Source organism: Trichomonas vaginalis, chromosome V, assembly GCF_026262505.1.
Source record: "Trichomonas vaginalis G3 chromosome V, whole genome shotgun sequence".
NCBI classification, from domain to species: domain Eukaryota; phylum Parabasalia; order Trichomonadida; family Trichomonadidae; genus Trichomonas; species Trichomonas vaginalis.
In genome coordinates, this window is record NC_067207.1 from 25,221,259 (window position 1) to 25,237,580 (window position 16,322).

Below are 16,322 nucleotides of genomic sequence, written 5' to 3' on the forward strand. Positions count from 1 at the left end.
GGAGTCTGAGGATAATCTGAGGAGTCTGAGGATAATCTGAGGAGTCTGAGGATAATCTGAGGAGTCTGAGGATAATCTGAGGAGTTTGAGGATAATCTGAGGAGGAGTCTGAGGATTAGACCGAGGAGTAGTCTGAGGAGTCTGAGGATAATCTGAGGAGTTTGAGGATAATCTGAGGAGGAGTCTGAGGATTAGACCGAGGAGTAGTCTGAGGAGTTTGAGGATAATCTGAGGAGTTTGAGGATAATCTGAGGAGTTTGAGGATAATCTGAGCATAATCTGAGGAGGAGTCTGCGGATAATCTGAGGAGTAGTTTCAGGAGTAGTCTGAGGACTAGTCTCAGGACTAGTCTGATGAGGAGGACTCTAAGGAGTAGTCTGAAGAGTAGTCTCAGGAGGAAGATCTGAGGAGGAGTCTGATGAGGAGGGGTCTAAGGAGTAGTCTGAGGATGATGAGTAATCTGATAAGGAGTAGTCTGAGGATGATCTGAGGATAACCTGATGACTAGTCTAGGAGTGGTCTAATAAAAATGTAAAATATTTTCAAAGAAAAAATTCTATGAATTTTATATTTTAATTCTTAGCATTATACTGAATAAAATAAACATAAATATCAAAATTTGAAATTGAACACGCCAAAAAATTGATAATCCACATTCAATATTTTGTAAGTGGCGTACTTTTTGAATACTCGCCATACGCCTTGGAGTTCTCAATTTTGAATTCGCCTTTATTTGGGCGACCTCAGAAAAATACGCCATTAAGAAAATATTGTATGAGATTTTAAATTTGAACACGCTCTACCTTAAGGAATTAAATTTATTAAGATATATTTATATATAATAAACGATTACTTAAAAAAAGTATTTCATCGGTTATGTAAGTTTCAAAAAAATCACGAAAATAAAAAAATCAAGATTAAAATTTTATTTTTAATTTTTGAATTTCTCAAATGGCGAAATTTTTGGGCGAACAAAAAAATGTACGCCCGATCAAATGGCGTGTTTAACGCATCCCTAACAGACTGTCGTCAGCCATTTTAAAAAAATGAATAAAATTGTATAGTAAATTATATTTGTGAAATTTGTGACGCTACATTCAATCTAAGACCAATATCTCAAAGAATTCCTCATTTAAGTATTACTTTTCATTGTTTTTTAAAAAATATCTTTGCTTATTTGTTCACTTTTTTGACATTTATTATATGCTTTTTATCATATTTCCGATGATATGAATATATATTCTATATAAGAATGACGCTACATTCAATCTAAGACCAATATCTCAAAGAATTCCTCATTTAAGTATTACTTTTCATTTATGATTCAATTTTCGAACGGTTTTCGTAAATTTTGCATCATTTCATTTTTTAATGGGAAAATCATCTATATTTAATCAAAAAAGAGCAAACTTTACAGACGAAAATAAAATATTTATCAGGGAACAATCTGATAAATACCAAAAATCAACATCGAGAGATGAAAAAACGAATATAATCAAACAAGTTCTTCAATATTTTAATATTAAATACGCCAAAAATGAATCTAAAGCTGTCAGAAGATATTTTAGTTATATTGCAGTTAAAAATATTCCCGCAGTTACTGGAAAATATCCTGATACAATTGTTCGCAAAGATATGCTTTATTCGCATAATCATACAAATATTATTAATTCAAATAATATTGAACGTTACTACCGTTGCATCGATCATTCTTGTCAAGCACGTTATTTAGTTAAAATTGAGAACAGTTCAGTTTCCGAAGATTTACAAAAGGAACATATACCCGAATGCAGACAATTTAAAAAGTTACAAAATGAAAAAAAATGATCTTCATAAATCAATGACTCTGAAAGAAATATACAATAAGGCAATGGCAAAATTTTCTGAAGACAACGGCACTTTTCAGCAGATTAAAAAATTTATGACAGAACTTGCTGTTGGTACTGATGAAAACCCATTAATTAAAGATTCATTGGTCAGGGAAGTTTATAATAAGTCCAGAAAATTTTCTGTTGGAGAAAAAATTACAGACGATGAAATTGCTAATTTTTGTTTAATAAATGGCGAGCAGTTTTTCATTGGCCATGATTTTCAAGCAAATTGTGAGACGATGTTTTTTTTGGTTTTGAGAAGGCAATTCAATTTGCAAAAGAAGCCACATATTTATTTTGCGATGGAACTTTTAAAATTACACCAAAACATTTTCAAAAAGGACAGATGCTAACAATTATGATTTGTGAACCTTCAACAAATCAATATCTACCACTTTTATTTATATTCATGAAAAACCGCACATTTGAATCTTATAAGAAGGCATTTGAATATATTTTTACTGTCAAGGGTATTCAATTTTCAAAGCTAATTCAAATTCATTGTGATTTTGAAAAGGGAATGATAGAGGCACTTCAACAAATTTTCCCTAAAGTCCGTATAATTGGATGCCTATTTCATTTCAAACAAGCTTTACACAGGAAACTTGTAGCACTTTATACAAAAAATTTCAATACTTTACAAAATTCTTTATTTAAGCTATATTCTATTACTCCATTCATGTCTCATGAAGAATTTGTACTTACAATGCATATAATTAATCAAAATAAAGTTGATTCGATCAAAGATTATATTGATTATTTCAACAAAGTTTGGTTGCCGCACTACAATTTAATATCTCAATATAATAATGCAACTGCAATATTCACTAATGATTGCCTCGAGAGTATGCATTCAGAATTTTCTTCGTTAAAACATCCAAACATTTATGAAGCTATTAAGAAGATATCTCAAATCCAATTAGATAAATATAACGCCATCAAAAATAACCAGAAGATCGAGCGCCATATAAAAACCGTTATCACTGATAGCTACAAAATTATATTCTTGATTGCTTTCAAAAAGAACTTGAGAAAACAATTTTTCTATCAAACAATACAACGTAAGTGATCTTTCTTTGGCTCAGAACGAGATTTCTCCATATGGTTCCATAGAATCGAGTTCATTGTTCGAAAATATTCCAGTTCATGATGCAGATATACTCAAATCGATCGATCTAACAAATAAAGATACAATGATCACTAAGTTTATTAATGAAAAAGAGAAAAAATTATGGCATTATTTAATGAAACATTAAATCATCCAGATTTAATTCATCCACTCCAATTCAAACTAATTTTGAGCAAGCCGATACAAATCAAGGTTCAGATGCTCCAATTCGCTCCGAAAATTCAAATATTGCAGACTCTACAGATTTAGAACCAGAAAATCAAAACCATCCTTCTACAAATCAAATGTCTAGTAATCTAGAACATAAGCTGGACCTTCTTGATCATATTGAAAAACAATTATCGAAAATGCGCTCGTTATTGGGAATTCTTCCTACTACAAATGCTATTGTTGGGCCGTCAAAACAAGTTTCAGTTAATAGCAAGCAAAATTCTGAAAAAAATAAGAAAAAATCTTCCATAACAACAAAATCAACAATAAAAAACAAAATTCATCCGACAATCCTCCTAAACGTAAAGCTCCTATTTCGGAAAGGATTCTCAGCGATAATAACTTATATTTTCAAGTTCATCGAAAGAGATCGAAAAGCAAACGTTCCACATCTACAGAGAAAAAGAATTGATATATGAAGTCTAATTCCTTTTATAACTACTATATTTTTATTCTTATGACTAAAAAATAATATATTATTTAACAATTTTCATTTTTTTTCTTTTAACAATTTCGTTTTATTTCCATTTATTGTTAAATGATTTTTAGCATACACCTTTCTTTGTTCATCTTCTAAATACAATTTTTTTTTCTTAGATATAATTCTATTCATTCAATTCGATCGTCATTTTTCAGTACATGATCGTAATTTTCAATTATTGATCGCGATTTTACTTCAGAATTTGTTTGCAATATTGCTTATCAAAATTATATCTCTATTCTCTCATTTCTGTTTTAGTCAATATCATTACACTCTATTGTCTAATAACATGCTATTAATTTTCTTAAAATTAAAAAAAAATATCAACTTTTAAAAACAGAAACTTAACATCCTTAGGTCAATGGATTTTGATGTGAGATACATTTAATCTGTTTTTCTTTTTTTATTTTAAATAATTGAATATTTATAGTTGTTATGGGTCTTACATCATGTAAAACGAATTTTCTTAAAGTAAATTTACTTTTTCTTCAATCTTTCTTACATATTTATTAAAAAAAAAATTATCCAAAAAAAGATGTTTTAGAATGAAAAAAATAGAAAAATCTTCATTTATAGTCTTTCTTGAATGTATACGTTTTGATTTTTTTCTTTTTTTAAAAATTCAATTTCTAGAAAAATCGAGAAAAAATCATTTTCTTCTATTTTTTTTAGGACGCCATACCCATTGAAATCTCCTCTCAGGACGCCATAAACTATTCAATTATGGTGTAAACTTCTCAAAATTGAATAGTTTACATCAGGACGCCTTAGGACGCCCAACCCTTTACGCGCCCCCGTAAAAATATTAATCATTTGAATCAAAGAACAGACATAGAATTTATAAAAGGAAAGATGCAAAAGGTTGCAGGCTTCTAGCATGTTTTTGCTTCCAATAACATTGGCAGAGCTTATTAATTTTTTATTCTTTCTCAAAATTCTGAAATATTTTAAAATTTGAGCGTCATATCGTGACACAATATAACTTGATTAAACTATTGAAATTTTATTAAAGAGTTCAGTTCTCGGAAATGTTATCGATTCTCATTACTTTGGCAGTTTTTGAATCCACTCAATTATTTTTGAATTATTTTATATTTTTGAATACTCCTTAAGAAAACATATAAAATCATTATTCTAAATATGTTTTCATTATCTTGGTGCAATTTTCCCTCTCAGTTTCTGGCCATTCCAATCGAAAATACTCCTACGGATTCACTGATGTTGATCAAAACAGAAAGCATGTAGAATTGGTTGAAAATGTGACCACAAAAGTCAGAATTGATGGCGTTGAAAGCAATATTGAAAAAGTAACAGATTTAGATTACTCTCTTCAAATTGAAAATCACAAAAATTTATTATATACAGTTGTAAAGCAGACAATTAAAATAAAGGGTCAAATGAAAAGAAGGTAGATTTTTGCACAGCAATGTTATTTAGGCAGAAGATAAAAAAGTCATCGCTCAAACTCTTGCAAACTTTGGCTATTCCCTTTGGTGGAAAGAGATAACAGATCTTACATTAGTTCTCCAAAATCATCCATGGGTTACTGATGTCAATGCCCATGACTTCGGCTCTGATGACGTGCCTAAATTCTTCACGAACACCGATAAAATTTTAGAAAATGTAGATGATGATGATGATCTTCCATCAATTTTATGGGTTTCATTTTCATGGTTGAACAAATATATACAACCTGGACAGTCAATAACATTCTCTTATCTATTACATAAAGGAAAATATGAACCACCATTCCTCTTCCTTGAGAAATCTTTAATCCCAGAAGAAACTGATGCTACTGAAGTAATTCAAATCAAGGGCAAGTTCTCATTCCTTGTTGATGGTTGTGATGCAGAAGCTGGCTGGAAACTTCGTACTTCCAATGATAAAATTATCAATATGATCACACTTGGCAAATTCAAAGCTTCAGAATCAATGAAGAGTAAGGACTTCGATGTATCCATCACACCACCAACAGGACTTGGAAAGTACACATTATATGTTTATACATATACTATGATCTTGAATCATTGCTTTATGAAGAATTCCATTTACAGTTGTTCCTCCAAATACAGACCAAAGTTTATGTTCTTCCTCTGATACCTTATTACATTCCAGATTCTGAAGTTTCTTTTTGGCTTCAGTCTACGATCAAGATTCAGGTGATAAACCACTCACAGCAAAGGTTTTCTTCAACAATGCAGAAGTTGCAACACAAGAAGTTGCAAACAGCACAGATCTTAAGACATTCAAATTCAAAGTTCCAAAAGACACAGCAGCAGGTGAATATGAAGTCAAAGTCACAGCTACAGATGGCAAGAAGATTGGAACAAAGAAGTTCACAATCACAATCAAGAAACACAGTACAAACTTAACTGCCACATACAACAAAGGCGACAAGGTCAACTTCACAGCTGTCATCAATGATCCAGATACAAACTTCGATAACAAGTTCACTGTTTCTACAACGATAAAGTCAAGAAGACGATCACATCAACTAACGATGCAGGATTAGTCAGAGTTCCACTTGATTTCACCATCCCAACAACAGAAACAAACACAACAGCCGAAATCAAGATCGTAGTCACAACACCAACCGAATCCTCTGAAAAATTAACAAATATCAACATCTATCAAGATGTTATCGCAAGTGATTCTGCAACAGGAAAGATTGCTACAAAGGAAGCTAAAAAGAAGACCGCCCTTGTTGCAGTTCTCTGTGTCTTAGCTGTCATTGCTGTTGTTGTTGCGGTAGTCGTTATTATTCTTTGGCTGAGAAAATAAAAAAATTCGGAGAATAAATTAAATTTTATGCTTTAAACACACTTTTTAAAATTACTTATAAATTATCTTTCAACAAGTTGAAATTACTCAATCTAGGATTGTTTTTCATGTGAAATTCTTGTTGTGCAACTAAATCTTAATTGCCAACTTGGAATAAAGATCATAGAACAAGACAAGCTTTTTTATAAATGAAGCATCTAATTAATAAACATTACTAATAAATTTTTTTTCAAATGATCCCATAACATAAGTTACCAATTGATGAGTATATAATGCTGCAATGATATCTTCCCATCTCAAAAATAAAGGAGAATGAATAATGACTCCCGTTTGTTACTATAAAAAATCTGCCAGCTAAAAAAACAGTTATTTTGTCTCATTACTCATCAGATTTATTCGTTTTTCTTGACATTATCATCAAGGGTCCATCAATATATAATGACATATGGATGTGTATATACAGGAATTATAGTTCAATTTTCATGGCTAAAAATAAATGACAAGAAGTAGAATGTCAGATTATTTCAAAATTTCTGACATACATAATTAATGTGAAATTTTTAAAATTATATATTGAACTGGAATTTTCGAATGAATAAATAAACTCAATCATTAAATTTGACACAGATAATAAGTAGTCATTCAGATTTGCATCTATTATTTTTAGTTATTAAATCAAATTGAGCATTTTTTATTTGAACTGACATTGGGCAAAGAACTTTCAATTTTATAGCTTTTTTATTTTTTATTTTTTCACAAAAAATTGAGAGGATCATCTTGACATTATACAAGGTGATTATAACTATAGAAAATCAATCATAAGGTATAATAATATGAAATATTATCGATTCATATGTATAGATGACTTTGAAAAACGACTCAAAATGTTTCTGAAATATTTATATTTGAATACTTTTATAAAATCATTTTACCATTTTTTTAAATGTTTTCCATATTACTTGCACAACTTTCTCTTTCAGTTTCAGGCAAAGTTGTTGGGGATAATTCGTACATGATTTATGATAAGGACGGAAGGGAGAATTATGAAATAATTAAAGAACCTTATACAAAAGTCAGAATAGATGGTGTTACAAAAAACATTAAAGAAGCCACTGATTTAGGCTACTCCGTTGAAATTTATAATGATGAAAATTCAGATTATGTTATTATTTCACAGACAATTACCAACAAAGGCTCAACGGAAAAGAAAATTGACCTTTGCACAGCATTGAATTTAAAAGATTCTATAGATAATGTTGAAGCATCATCCCTTACAAACTTTGGTTATTATCTTTGGTGGGATCAAACAAATGATCTGACACTAGTTCTGCAAAATCATCCTTGGGTTACAGATATCAGTGCCCAAGACTTTGGAATAGAACCTGAGCCAAGATTCTTCACGAACAATGAGAAAATTTTAGAATACGACTCTGGATTTCCTGAAATTCAATGGATCTCATTCTCATGGCTCAACAAGTATATCCAACCAGGAAAGTCTATCACACTTTCTTACATGTTTTATGAAGAGACATATCAACCGCCATTACTTAAACTTGATAAATCTCTGATTTCAGAAGAAACAGATTCCACTGAAGTAATTCAAGTAAAGGGAAGTTTTTATTTCTTAGTTGAACCATACACGGTAGAAGCAGGTTGGGAAATTCATGATTCAAAAGATAAGATAATCAAATATGGCAGCCTTGGCAAATTTACAGTTTCAGAAAAACAAACAAGTATGGATTTTGATGTGTCAATCACACCACCAACAGAACTTGGAAAGTACACATTATATGTTTACACATATACTAATGGTCTTGGCTCATTGCTTTATGAAGAATTCACAATTACAGTTGTTCCACCAAATTATAGACCAAAGTTATACATTGTTCCATCTGAATACCTATATTACATTCCAGATTCTGAAGTTTCTTTCTTGGCTTCAGTCTACGATCAAGATTCAGGTGATAAACCACTCACAGCAAAGGTTTTCTTCAACAATGCAGAAGTTGCAACACAAGAAGTTGCAAACAGCAAAGATCTTAAGACATTCAAATTCAAAGTTCCAAAAGACACAGCAGCAGGTGAATATGAAGTCAAAGTCACAGCTACAGATGGCAAGAAGATTGGAACAAAGAAGTTCACAATCACAATCAAGAATAACACAGTTCTCACAATCTATTTCGAACCAAAACTTAATGCCACATACAACAAAGGCGACAAGGTCAACTTCACAGCTGTCATCAATGATCCAGATACAAACTTCGATAACAAGTTCACTGTTTCTCTGTTCTACAACGATAAAGTCAAGAAGACGATCACATCAACTAACGATGCAGGATTAGTCAGAGTTCCACTTGATTTCACCATCCCAACAACAGAAACAAACACAACAGCCGAAATCAAGATCGTAGTCACAACACCAACCGAATCCTCTGAAAAATTAACAAATATCAACATCTATCAAGATGTTATCGCAAGTGATTCTGCAACAGGAAAGATTGCTACAAAGGAAGCTAAAAAGAAGACCGCCCTTGTTGCAGTTCTCTGTGTCTTAGCTGTCATTGCTGTTGTTGTTGCGGTAGTCGTTATTATTCTTTGGCTGAGAAAATAAAAAAATTCGGAGAATAAATTAAATTTTATGCTTTAAACACACTTTTTAAAATTACTTATAAATTATCTTTCAACAAGTTGAAATTACTCAATCTAGGATTGTTTTTCATGTGAAATTCTTGTTGTGCAACTAAATCTTAATTGCCAACTTGGAATAAAGATCATAGAACAAGACAAGCTTTTTTATAAATGAAGCATCTAATTATAAACATTACTAATAAATTTTTTTCAAATGATCCCATAACATAAGTTAACCAATTTGATGAGTATAATAATGCTGCAATGATATCTTCCCATCTCAAAAATAAAGGAGAATGAATAATGACTCCGTTTGTTACTATAAAAAATCTGCCAGCTAAAAAAAGTTATTTTGTCTCATTACTCATCAGATTTATTCGTTTTTTGCTTGACATTAATCAAGGGTCATCATATATAATGACATATGGATGTGTATATACAGGAATTATAGTTCAATTTTCATGGCTAAAAATAAATGACAAGAAGTAGAATGTCAGATTATTTCAAAATTTCTGACATACATAATTAATGTGAAATTTTTAAAATTATATATTGAACTGGAATTTTCGAATGAATAAATAAACTCAATCATTAAATTTGACACAGATAATAAGTAGTCATTCAGATTTGCATCTATTATTTTTAGTTATTAAATCAAATTGAGCATTTTTTATTTGAACTGACATTGGGCAAAGAACTTTCAATTTTATAGCTTTTTTATTTTTTTATTTTTTCACAAAAAATTGAGAGGATCATCTTGACATTATACAAGGTGATTATAACTATAGAAAATCAATCATAAGGTATAATAATATGAAATATTATCGATTCATATGTATAGATGACTTTGAAAAACGACTCAAAATGTTTCTGAAATATTTATATTTGAATACTTTTATAAAATCATTTTACCATTTTTTAAATGTTTTCCATATTACTTGCACAACTTTCTCTTTCAGTTTCAGGCAAAGTTGTTGGGGATAATTCGTACATGATTTATGATAAGGACGGAAGGGAGAATTATGAAATAATTAAAGAACCTTATACAAAAGTCAGAATAGATGGTGTTACAAAAAACATTAAAGAAGCCACTGATTTAGGCTACTCCGTTGAAATTTATAATGATGAAAATTCAGATTATGTTATTATTTCACAGACAATTACCAACAAAGGCTCAACGGAAAAGAAAATTGACCTTTGCACAGCATTGAATTTAAAAGATTCTATAGATAATGTTGAAGCATCATCCCTTACAAACTTTGGTTATTATCTTTGGTGGGATCAAACAAATGATCTGACACTAGTTCTGCAAAATCATCCTTGGGTTACAGATATCAGTGCCCAAGACTTTGGAATAGAACCTGAGCCAAGATTCTTCACGAACAATGAGAAAATTTTAGAATACGACTCTGGATTTCCTGAAATTCAATGGATCTCATTCTCATGGCTCAACAAGTATATCCAACCAGGAAAGTCTATCACACTTTCTTACATGTTTTATGAAGAGACATATCAACCGCCATTACTTAAACTTGATAAATCTCTGATTTCAGAAGAAACAGATTCCACTGAAGTAATTCAAGTAAAGGGAAGTTTTTATTTCTTAGTTGAACCATACACGGTAGAAGCAGGTTGGGAAATTCATGATTCAAAAGATAAGATAATCAAATATGGCAGCCTTGGCAAATTTACAGTTTCAGAAAAACAAACAAGTATGGATTTTGATGTGTCAATCACACCACCAACAGAACTTGGAAAGTACACATTATATGTTTACACATATACTAATGGTCTTGGCTCATTGCTTTATGAAGAATTCACAATTACAGTTGTTCCACCAAATTATAGACCAAAGTTATACATTGTTCCATCTGAATACCTATATTACATTCCAGATTCTGAAGTTTCTTTCTTGGCTTCAGTCTACGATCAAGATTCAGGTGATAAACCACTCACAGCAAAGGTTTTCTTCAACAATGCAGAAGTTGCAACACAAGAAGTTGCAAACAGCAAAGATCTTAAGACATTCAAATTCAAAGTTCCAAAAGACACAGCAGCAGGTGAATATGAAGTCAAAGTCACAGCTACAGATGGCAAGAAGATTGGAACAAAGAAGTTCACAATCACAATCAAGAATAACACAGTTCTCACAATCTATTTCGAACCAAAACTTAATGCCACATACAACAAAGGCGACAAGGTCAACTTCACAGCTGTCATCAATGATCCAGATACAAACTTCGATAACAAGTTCACTGTTTCTCTGTTCTACAACGATAAAGTCAAGAAGACGATCACATCAACTAACGATGCAGGATTAGTCAGAGTTCCACTTGATTTCACCATCCCAACAACAGAAACAAACACAACAGCCGAAATCAAGATCGTAGTCACAACACCAACCGAATCCTCTGAAAAATTAACAAATATCAACATCTATCAAGATGTTATCGCAAGTGATTCTGCAACAGGAAAGATTGCTACAAAGGAAGCTAAAAAGAAGACCGCCCTTGTTGCAGTTCTCTGTGTCTTAGCTGTCATTGCTGTTGTTGTTGCGGTAGTCGTTATTATTCTTTGGCTGAGAAAATAAAAAAATTCGGAGAATAAATTAAATTTTATGCTTTAAACACACTTTTTAAAATTACTTATAAATTATCTTTCAACAAGTTGAAATTACTCAATCTAGGATTGTTTTTCATGTGAAATTCTTGTTGTGCAACTAAATCTTAATTGCCAACTTGGAATAAAGATCATAGAACAAGACAAGCTTTTTTATAAATGAAGCATCTAATTAATAAACATTACTAATAAATTTTTTTTCAAATGATCCCATAACATAAGTTACCAATTGATGAGTATATAATGCTGCAATGATATCTTCCCATCTCAAAAATAAAGGAGAATGAATAATGACTCCCGTTTGTTACTATAAAAAATCTGCCAGCTAAAAAAACAGTTATTTTGTCTCATTACTCATCAGATTTATTCGTTTTTCTTGACATTATCATCAAGGGTCCATCAATATATAATGACATATGGATGTGTATATACAGGAATTATAGTTCAATTTTCATGGCTAAAAATAAATGACAAGAAGTAGAATGTCAGATTATTTCAAAATTTCTGACATACATAATTAATGTGAAATTTTTAAAATTATATATTGAACTGGAATTTTCGAATGAATAAATAAACTCAATCATTAAATTTGACACAGATAATAAGTAGTCATTCAGATTTGCATCTATTATTTTTAGTTATTAAATCAAATTGAGCATTTTTTATTTGAACTGACATTGGGCAAAGAACTTTCAATTTTATAGCTTTTTTATTTTTTATTTTTTCACAAAAAATTGAGAGGATCATCTTGACATTATACAAGGTGATTATAACTATAGAAAATCAATCATAAGGTATAATAATATGAAATATTATCGATTCATATGTATAGATGACTTTGAAAAACGACTCAAAATGTTTCTGAAATATTTATATTTGAATACTTTTATAAAATCATTTTACCATTTTTTTAAATGTTTTCCATATTACTTGCACAACTTTCTCTTTCAGTTTCAGGCAAAGTTGTTGGGGATAATTCGTACATGATTTATGATAAGGACGGAAGGGAGAATTATGAAATAATTAAAGAACCTTATACAAAAGTCAGAATAGATGGTGTTACAAAAAACATTAAAGAAGCCACTGATTTAGGCTACTCCGTTGAAATTTATAATGATGAAAATTCAGATTATGTTATTATTTCACAGACAATTACCAACAAAGGCTCAACGGAAAAGAAAATTGACCTTTGCACAGCATTGAATTTAAAAGATTCTATAGATAATGTTGAAGCATCATCCCTTACAAACTTTGGTTATTATCTTTGGTGGGATCAAACAAATGATCTGACACTAGTTCTGCAAAATCATCCTTGGGTTACAGATATCAGTGCCCAAGACTTTGGAATAGAACCTGAGCCAAGATTCTTCACGAACAATGAGAAAATTTTAGAATACGACTCTGGATTTCCTGAAATTCAATGGATCTCATTCTCATGGCTCAACAAGTATATCCAACCAGGAAAGTCTATCACACTTTCTTACATGTTTTATGAAGAGACATATCAACCGCCATTACTTAAACTTGATAAATCTCTGATTTCAGAAGAAACAGATTCCACTGAAGTAATTCAAGTAAAGGGAAGTTTTTATTTCTTAGTTGAACCATACACGGTAGAAGCAGGTTGGGAAATTCATGATTCAAAAGATAAGATAATCAAATATGGCAGCCTTGGCAAATTTACAGTTTCAGAAAAACAAACAAGTATGGATTTTGATGTGTCAATCACACCACCAACAGAACTTGGAAAGTACACATTATATGTTTACACATATACTAATGGTCTTGGCTCATTGCTTTATGAAGAATTCACAATTACAGTTGTTCCACCAAATTATAGACCAAAGTTATACATTGTTCCATCTGAATACCTATATTACATTCCAGATTCTGAAGTTTCTTTCTTGGCTTCAGTCTACGATCAAGATTCAGGTGATAAACCACTCACAGCAAAGGTTTTCTTCAACAATGCAGAAGTTGCAACACAAGAAGTTGCAAACAGCAAAGATCTTAAGACATTCAAATTCAAAGTTCCAAAAGACACAGCAGCAGGTGAATATGAAGTCAAAGTCACAGCTACAGATGGCAAGAAGATTGGAACAAAGAAGTTCACAATCACAATCAAGAATAACACAGTTCTCACAATCTATTTCGAACCAAAACTTAATGCCACATACAACAAAGGCGACAAGGTCAACTTCACAGCTGTCATCAATGATCCAGATACAAACTTCGATAACAAGTTCACTGTTTCTCTGTTCTACAACGATAAAGTCAAGAAGACGATCACATCAACTAACGATGCAGGATTAGTCAGAGTTCCACTTGATTTCACCATCCCAACAACAGAAACAAACACAACAGCCGAAATCAAGATCGTAGTCACAACACCAACCGAATCCTCTGAAAAATTAACAAATATCAACATCTATCAAGATGTTATCGCAAGTGATTCTGCAACAGGAAAGATTGCTACAAAGGAAGCTAAAAAGAAGACCGCCCTTGTTGCAGTTCTCTGTGTCTTAGCTGTCACTGCTGTTGTTGTTGCGGTAGTCGTTATTATTCTTTGGCTGAGAAAATAAAAAAATTCGGAGAATAAATTAAATTTTATGCTTTAAACACACTTTTTAAAATTACTTATAAATTATCTTTCAACAAGTTGAAATTACTCAATCTAGGATTGTTTTTCATGTGAAATTCTTGTTGTGCAACTAAATCTTAATTGCCAACTTGGAATAAAGATCATAGAACAAGACAAGCTTTTTTATAAATGAAGCATCTAATTAATAAACATTACTAATAAATTTTTTTTCAAATGATCCCATAACATAAGTTACCAATTGATGAGTATATAATGCTGCAATGATATCTTCCCATCTCAAAAATAAAGGAGAATGAATAATGACTCCCGTTTGTTACTATAAAAAATCTGCCAGCTAAAAAAACAGTTATTTTGTCTCATTACTCATCAGATTTATTCGTTTTTCTTGACATTATCATCAAGGGTCCATCAATATATAATGACATATGGATGTGTATATACAGGAATTATAGTTCAATTTTCATGGCTAAAAATAAATGACAAGAAGTAGAATGTCAGATTATTTCAAAATTTCTGACATACATAATTAATGTGAAATTTTTAAAATTATATATTGAACTGGAATTTTCGAATGAATAAATAAACTCAATCATTAAATTTGACACAGATAATAAGTAGTCATTCAGATTTGCATCTATTATTTTTAGTTATTAAATCAAATTGAGCATTTTTTATTTGAACTGACATTGGGCAAAGAACTTTCAATTTTATAGCTTTTTTATTTTTTATTTTTTCACAAAAAATTGAGAGGATCATCTTGACATTATACAAGGTGATTATAACTATAGAAAATCAATCATAAGGTATAATAATATGAAATATTATCGATTCATATGTATAGATGACTTTGAAAAACGACTCAAAATGTTTCTGAAATATTTATATTTGAATACTTTTATAAAATCATTTTACCATTTTTTTAAATGTTTTCCATATTACTTGCACAACTTTCTCTTTCAGTTTCAGGCAAAGTTGTTGGGGATAATTCGTACATGATTTATGATAAGGACGGAAGGGAGAATTATGAAATAATTAAAGAACCTTATACAAAAGTCAGAATAGATGGTGTTACAAAAAACATTAAAGAAGCCACTGATTTAGGCTACTCCGTTGAAATTTATAATGATGAAAATTCAGATTATGTTATTATTTCACAGACAATTACCAACAAAGGCTCAACGGAAAAGAAAATTGACCTTTGCACAGCATTGAATTTAAAAGATTCTATAGATAATGTTGAAGCATCATCCCTTACAAACTTTGGTTATTATCTTTGGTGGGATCAAACAAATGATCTGACACTAGTTCTGCAAAATCATCCTTGGGTTACAGATATCAGTGCCCAAGACTTTGGAATAGAACCTGAGCCAAGATTCTTCACGAACAATGAGAAAATTTTAGAATACGACTCTGGATTTCCTGAAATTCAATGGATCTCATTCTCATGGCTCAACAAGTATATCCAACCAGGAAAGTCTATCACACTTTCTTACATGTTTTATGAAGAGACATATCAACCGCCATTACTTAAACTTGATAAATCTCTGATTTCAGAAGAAACAGATTCCACTGAAGTAATTCAAGTAAAGGGAAGTTTTTATTTCTTAGTTGAACCATACACGGTAGAAGCAGGTTGGGAAATTCATGATTCAAAAGATAAGATAATCAAATATGGCAGCCTTGGCAAATTTACAGTTTCAGAAAAACAAACAAGTATGGATTTTGATGTGTCAATCACACCACCAACAGAACTTGGAAAGTACACATTATATGTTTACACATATACTAATGGTCTTGGCTCATTGCTTTATGAAGAATTCACAATTACAGTTGTTCCACCAAATTATAGACCAAAGTTATACATTGTTCCATCTGAATACCTATATTACATTCCAGATTCTGAAGTTTCTTTCTTGGCTTCAGTCTACGATCAAGATTCAGGTGATAAACCACTCACAGCAAAGGTTTTCTTCAACAATGCAGAAGTTGCAACACAAGAAG

At 31.0% G+C, this 16,322-nt stretch overlaps 4 protein-coding genes and 1 pseudogene across 5 annotated transcripts, besides 1 other annotated feature; all 5 read left to right on the plus strand.

Moving 5' to 3' along the window:
- The first annotated feature begins 1,018 nt into the window (after positions 1-1,018).
- Positions 1,019-4,485: a mobile genetic element.
- Positions 4,486-5,137: 652 nt separating this feature from the next.
- On the plus strand, positions 5,138-5,788 carry TVAGG3_0399560 (uncharacterized protein; the record flags this gene model as incomplete). Its single annotated transcript, XM_051232666.1, has 1 exon — positions 5,366-5,788. One exon carries the CDS (start codon positions 5,366-5,368, stop codon positions 5,786-5,788), a length of 423 nt encoding a protein of 140 aa, XP_051102396.1.
- A 34-nt stretch (positions 5,789-5,822) lies between these two features.
- On the plus strand, positions 5,823-6,472 carry TVAGG3_0399570 (annotated as a pseudogene). Its single transcript has one exon. A coding segment is annotated over exon 1 (650 nt).
- A 943-nt stretch (positions 6,473-7,415) lies between these two features.
- TVAGG3_0399580 (uncharacterized protein) lies at positions 7,416-9,083 on the plus strand (the record flags this gene model as incomplete). Its single annotated transcript, XM_051232667.1, has 1 exon — positions 7,416-9,083. One exon carries the CDS (start codon positions 7,416-7,418, stop codon positions 9,081-9,083), a length of 1,668 nt encoding a protein of 555 aa, XP_051102397.1.
- A 939-nt stretch (positions 9,084-10,022) lies between these two features.
- Positions 10,023-11,690, plus strand: TVAGG3_0399590 (uncharacterized protein; the record flags this gene model as incomplete). The annotated part of the gene is made up of 1 exon (XM_051232668.1): positions 10,023-11,690. The coding sequence occupies one exon, from the start codon at positions 10,023-10,025 to the stop codon at positions 11,688-11,690; it is 1,668 nt and encodes a 555-aa protein (XP_051102398.1).
- Positions 11,691-12,633: 943 nt separating this feature from the next.
- Positions 12,634-14,301, plus strand: TVAGG3_0399600 (uncharacterized protein; the record flags this gene model as incomplete). The annotated part of the gene is made up of 1 exon (XM_051232669.1): positions 12,634-14,301. One exon carries the CDS (start codon positions 12,634-12,636, stop codon positions 14,299-14,301), a length of 1,668 nt encoding a protein of 555 aa, XP_051102399.1.
- Between the last annotated feature and the right edge of the window lie 2,021 nt (positions 14,302-16,322).